At 48.4% G+C, this 6,048-nt stretch overlaps 1 protein-coding gene across 1 annotated transcript; it reads left to right on the plus strand.

The window, feature by feature from the left end:
• Positions 1–4,616: 4,616 nt before the first annotated feature.
• Positions 4,617–5,744, plus strand: LOC106377971. Its single transcript, XM_013818184.2, has one exon. It carries the CDS (start codon positions 4,617–4,619, stop codon positions 5,742–5,744), a length of 1,128 nt encoding a protein of 375 aa, XP_013673638.2.
• The last annotated feature ends 304 nt before the right edge of the window (positions 5,745–6,048 follow it).

Genomic DNA, 6,048 nt, shown 5'->3' on the forward strand with positions numbered 1-6,048 from the left:
TCGATGGACTGCAGAGCCAAGTAATCGACTTGCACAAGGCTCGGGAAACAACCGAAAATCCAGAGCTTTCCTCCGAGGTTCAGATCCTGAAGGAAAAACTTGGTGAACACTCCAAACAGCTGGAGTTAAGCACCGAGAAACTCAACCAACTACAGACGGAGAACGCTGCACTCCGAGACCAGAACAAAGCTCCCAACACGGCGAGTAACAAGAAGTGTCGCTTCAATAGTCAGGTTCGACCTAGGGGAAGCCTGAGCACTCCCAACACCGGAGAAGGCACCACTAACGTGACTTTTGCATCCGGAGCGGCCGGGGCAACACGAGAAGGGATCGAGGATCACCGGATCCAGGACCTACAGGAAAGTGATTCTGAACCTGAACCCGAGAAAGGAGAACCCGAGAAGACTGCAGCCGAGTCTTCCATAACCGCCTATCTGGAGCAGATGTTTTCCAAGAGGTTCGACGCCATGCAATCCATGGTGGAGCGTCTACCAGGAGTAGCTCCCCCAATCCGGAGGAGCAACCCAGACTGGTACACAGATACTTCTTTCGCGGAGGACATCGCCTCAGTTGAGATGCCTCGGAAATTCTCCTTCCCCAGCATCAAGATGTACGATGGCACTGGAGACCCCGACTGTAACACCCCCGAACCGTCCTAGACATATGGTCGATCAACCGGCCAACAATCAAACAAGAACATGACCAATCGACCGTCCAACACCCAGGGTTATAGATGAATGAGCCAACCGGCCAGCCAACAATCAAACAAGAACATGACTGACCGTCCAACCCAACACCATGGTCCGGAAGCGCTACGTGACGGGTTAGGGACGATCCGGTCAGAGTCACAAACTTTTACTCCACGACCTAGACCAGTTCATCCACTAACTCGTCCCGCTGCGTCAAGGCATAAGGCTTTGCAACCCGTACCTAGAGTTAGCGTTTTCCGTTAGATCGAGGCCTAAGGCTTTTCAACCCGTACTACGACCTAACGTTGTGTTAGACCGGACTAGTCAAATATCAGAGTACTCATGAAGCGCATATAAAACAATTACTTTATTTATTCGAGAAATATCCATACATTGATATAATTCGAGACCGGTCCCGGCCTAATGCCAAATCGAGTCAACTAAACACAAATCCACAATACTGTTTACAAAAGGCATGAAAATCTACACCGGCGGTCCTAACGTCCAGCACCAAGCTATCCGATCATCCTTACCTAAAGCGACCTGCAAAAAGGACAACGGAGTTGGATGAGTAACCTAATGTTACTCAGTGAGCTGGCGGCCTCTACCCGCAGCCTAGACTCTAATCCGGACAACCCAAAAATAACAATCAATCTAGCCCTAGCATGCAATAAAAGCTAAGGCTAAGCAAACCGTTACTAAGTTAGACTTGGCCTCCTGCCATGATCTAGCTTCAAGTAACGGGAACCTGCATAAAAACAAGTCAACAACCAATCCCTAGTTAACCATATATACGCCTGAGTTCAGTACTCATGTAGTGTTAGACACTTAGACTATACAAGTATCACTAGTCAATCGACCAACAATCAAACAAGAACATGATCGGCCAACCAATGATACCGCATAGCTTTAATATCCACCACCCTTCACAAGCAATCCCTCAAACACATACAGGACAACGTCGGGCCTACAATAACCAAATACACACCAAGCCTAATCCGGTACCTAAACCAGACTTAGGACTTAATGTCAGAACCTGCAAGCAAATCAATCAACCACAATCACAATAATAACTATAACTACGACTCGATCTAACACGTAACACCGTATATCGGTGCTACCCTAACTCGAGGATCCCATAACCCTCTACGACACACTAACACAACACTCTAACCTGGGCCCTGGTGACATCGTGTTCCTCCTCTCTATCGGCAATATCCTATCTCCCTACCACAAAGGCCAGAAGAAGGAACTTTCAACCGACCGCGGCCCACAGTCCTTCGGGTCACCGCGCGACAGCCCACAGTCCTTCGGGTCACTGCCACATTACACCGTCGTGTAATCACTCAGCCATAGGCCATGATCCCGTCTCTCTGAGTCTTCCCGATCCAGCGAATAAGGGGTTTCTTGATCCCGCTGGGTACGAGGCCGAGGAAACACTAATCACCCCTACACAAGCCTAGTATGGGCGGGTTACGCACATACTGTCGGCACACTCACACAACACAAACTCAATCTAGAACCTAACCTAAAGATAGAGTTCCAGATCCTAACTAGACAGTCGACTCCACAAGACTAACCATAGTACCAGTAGTCCGGCCTATATGGCCTAAGACCCTTAGTACTAATAACTAAACAATAATATCAATACTAAACAAATAAATCAAACCGTTATCCAGATAGTCCAGCCTCCTGCTATGAAACTATCCTTAAAGATAACGGGAACCTGCACTCAACCATATCAACACGCAAGAATAGAAAACATGATGCATCCTAGCCCTAGTCCTAGTCAGGTTATTAACTCAGTCTTAATTCCATTCATCTCAGCTTAGCCCTTGCTAAACTGAGTCCGGTTCCATAAATAAAATAACCCTAAGGACTCTACCATTCAATAACGTGATCATTCTAATCTATATGCAGACTCGATCTACCCTAAATTCCAAGTGGAATTCAAACAAAACCAACTCACAGTGTTCTAGGCGAGAAGCAGCTGGTTGATCGGAGAAGACTTGGCCAAAACCCAAGGGACGCCTTGACTGGACTGGACTGGACTGATCTTGACTTGTACAGAACCTCCCCTGATACTGGTCTGGACTGAACTCAACTCGAACATCATCTTCCTTAGCTTTTGAACAATTCTTCTGAAATCTGAACAGAGTATCGAACCATAACCTCGACTGAACTGAAACCATGGAACTGAACTGATCTTGTACAGCACCTCCACTTGATCATCAAAGAATATGAATAGAGTGGACAGATTGATTTGGGAAGAGCTTCCGCATAACAATTGCAGAAATTCTTCGATTGGACAGAACTTCGCTTCTTGGTGAAGTATCGATCTTCGGAACTCAGCTACACTCTCTTTCTCTCTCTCTCTAACCACGTTGCCTTGCTTCCCATCTGAATTGATCTTCAATTGGTTGATCTTCAGTTGGCCACAACCTTCCCTAGGCGCTGACTTGAAATCAGTAGAGAAACTGATCTCGAAAACTCTCTAAAACTCTCGAAATAGCTCATAACCTCTTACTTTCTTTTATTACTTCTTTCTCTCTCTCTCTAACCCACTTTTTTAAATTGCTTTTGAAAGGTCTGGATGAATGAAATGAGAAGGGGTCGTGGTCTTTATATAGGATACAGCAGCGAATCAGATTGAAGTTGGTGGCAGCCCGTGTGTCGCTCCGCATGGCTCCGGACGCATGCACGGCGACACCTCGTGCTCCACATGGCTGGCTGCATGTCCAGGACACATGCAGGACGCCACCACTCCTCCCAGATGTCAGGCTGCATGACTGGAACTCATGCAAGGCGCCACAGCATCACACACATGGCTGGCCGCATGCTTCAGTTGCTTGCGCGGAGACACCTCGTGCTTGGTCGATCCACCTCGTGCTTCTACATGTCAAGCTGCATGTGCAGCTTCCATGCACGTCTACACCTCCTCCTTGTGTTGACACTCAGCTGCTGATGTGATAGACAGAACGTCCTGGTCAAATGCATAGAGACACCTCGAGCTTCTTGGTCGGTTTACGCGATTTTTGACCCTTCCGGCATATTTTCATCCCGCGAACAATCCCAAATATTTTTCTACACCCTTTCTGATGCTCAGAACAATGTTAATAAACTCCACTTGATCTCTGAAGTTGAGGGAAAATATGTCCTGAGCCTCCGGCTTCCTCGAAGAATTCCATTATACCGAAATTAAAGTTTTCGCCCAACTTCAGGTTTTTCCGTCGTGCTTTGATCCCGTCGTGCTTGCTTCTCGTCGTGCTTGCTTCCCGTCGTGCTTAATTCCCGTCATGTTTCCAATGTCTTCAAAATAATATTCCGCTGATACGAAGTTTCGCGGAAAACTTCGTGCTGAAGAAACGTCATTCTTCACAAACGTCGAGCTTCTAAACCGTCGTGCTTCCAAAAATATTATGCTTCCAAAACATCCTTCTGATCAATCTAACACTTTTCTAACCATGGTCCTGCAGCTTATGGTTCACCCATGATCAATTTTTTTTTTTAACGGGTTTCTACACCGACGATCATATCGCACAATATAAACAGAGGATGCTAGCGGTTGCGCTCCCCAAGGAGTCCCGTGAAGCTACCACGTGTAAAGGGTTCGGCTCCACTCTAATTGGATCCGCTTTGCAATGGTATATCAATCTCCCTACAAGGTCCATCTCTTCCTTTGCCGGCCTGAGCGACAAGTTCGTAGAACAATTCGCGAGTAGCAAGAGCCTGGAGAAGACTTCGGACGGTCTCTATGAGATCCTCCAGCATTGAGTAGAACCCCTGCGAGACTACATAGCCCGTTTCAATCAAGAGAAGGTAGCGGTCGCTGAATGCAGCATCCCTACTGCAATCTCTGCCTTCAAGAGAGGCCTACTTCCAGACGGAGGGCTTTACAAAGAGCTAACCATGTACCCTTGCAAAACAATGGAGGATGTGCTATCCCGAGCGTTGGAACAGGTGAAGTGGGAAGAGGACGTCGCTAGCCGCGCCAAGGCTCAACCCAAACAGGATCAGAGGTCCACCCGATCAGACCGGGGAGACCGAGAAGAGAGATCCTCCCAAAAGGGATCCAAGGACTCCGGAAACAGGAACCAGGGCAGGTTCCAATACCGGCCATTAGAAAAAGAAGAGGGGATGTCTGTGTCTACCTGGCCCGATATCTCCCATCTCTCAATATCTACACCAGAGCTGGTCAACACGCTGAGGCAGATGGGCCAACAGCTCAAGTGGCCCCAAAATATGAAAGCACCTGACTCATTCCAGAACCCGGGACTCTGGTGCGACTTCCATCGCGATCACGGCCACAAAACTGAAGACTGTGTCGCCCTGAAGATCGAGGTCAACGAACTGCTCCAAAAGGGGCATCTCCGAGAATTCCTTTCAGAGAAAGCCAAGGCTCATCTTAGCAAAGAAGGATCAGGGAAATCCAAAGGAGACGCACCAAGCTCACCACCTCGCCAGGACCGGGTGATTCACGTCATCTTAGGAGGCCCTGAAGTAAGTGGCGTGAGTCATGCAGCTGCGAAGAAGAGCACCTGTAATGCTAAACACGGCCTGGAGACTGCTCAACCTAAGTGCCTACTTCTAGGTACAACCAAGATAAGCTTCACAGCCAAGGAGCAAGAGAAGATATTAGCTCCCCACCATGATGATCTAGTTGTCTCTCTCACCATAGCGAACTGTTTAGTGACAAGAATACTAGTAGACAACGGGTCCTCCAGCAATATCATCTTCCTGACGGCATACCAAGACCTAGGGTTAGAGGAGAATACCCTGATGCGCAAAATAACCCCACTCATCAGGTTCAGCGGCGAGGTCAAGCAAACCGCTGGGGAGGTTGTTCTGCCAGTATATGCTGAAGGGATCAACCTATCTACCAAATTACTGGTCGTGGACTGCCAATCGGCATACAACCTGATCTTAGGACAACCCTGGATTCACGACATGGGAGCAGTCCCCTCGACTCTCCATCAAATAGTGAAGTTCCCTACACCATGGGGCATCAGAGCAATCCGAGGAGACCAGGAGTGTAACACCCCCGAACCGTCCTAAGCATAGGTCGACCCACCGGCCAACAATCAAACAAGAACATGACCGACGGACGACCCACACCAAGGGTTGGAGATGAAAGGCCAACCGGCCAGCCAACAATCAAACAAGAACATGACTGACCGTCCAACCCAACACCATGGTCCGGAAGCGCTACGTGCGGGCTAGGGACAATCCGGTCAGAGTCACAAACTTTTCTCCACGACCTAGACCACTTCATCCACTAACTCGTCCTGCTGCCTCAAGGCATAAGGCTTTGCAACCCGTACCTAGAGTTAGCGTTTTCCGTTAGATCAAGGCCTAAGGC

This window comes from Brassica napus, chromosome A9 (genome assembly GCF_020379485.1).
Source record: "Brassica napus cultivar Da-Ae chromosome A9, Da-Ae, whole genome shotgun sequence".
In the NCBI taxonomy this organism is placed as follows: domain Eukaryota; kingdom Viridiplantae; phylum Streptophyta; class Magnoliopsida; order Brassicales; family Brassicaceae; genus Brassica; species Brassica napus.

Coding starts and splice junctions, on each gene's coding strand:
- LOC106377971 (XM_013818184.2), top strand. CDS start 4,617: ATGGAGGATGTGCTATCCCGAGCGTTGGAACAGGTGAAGTGGGAAGAG.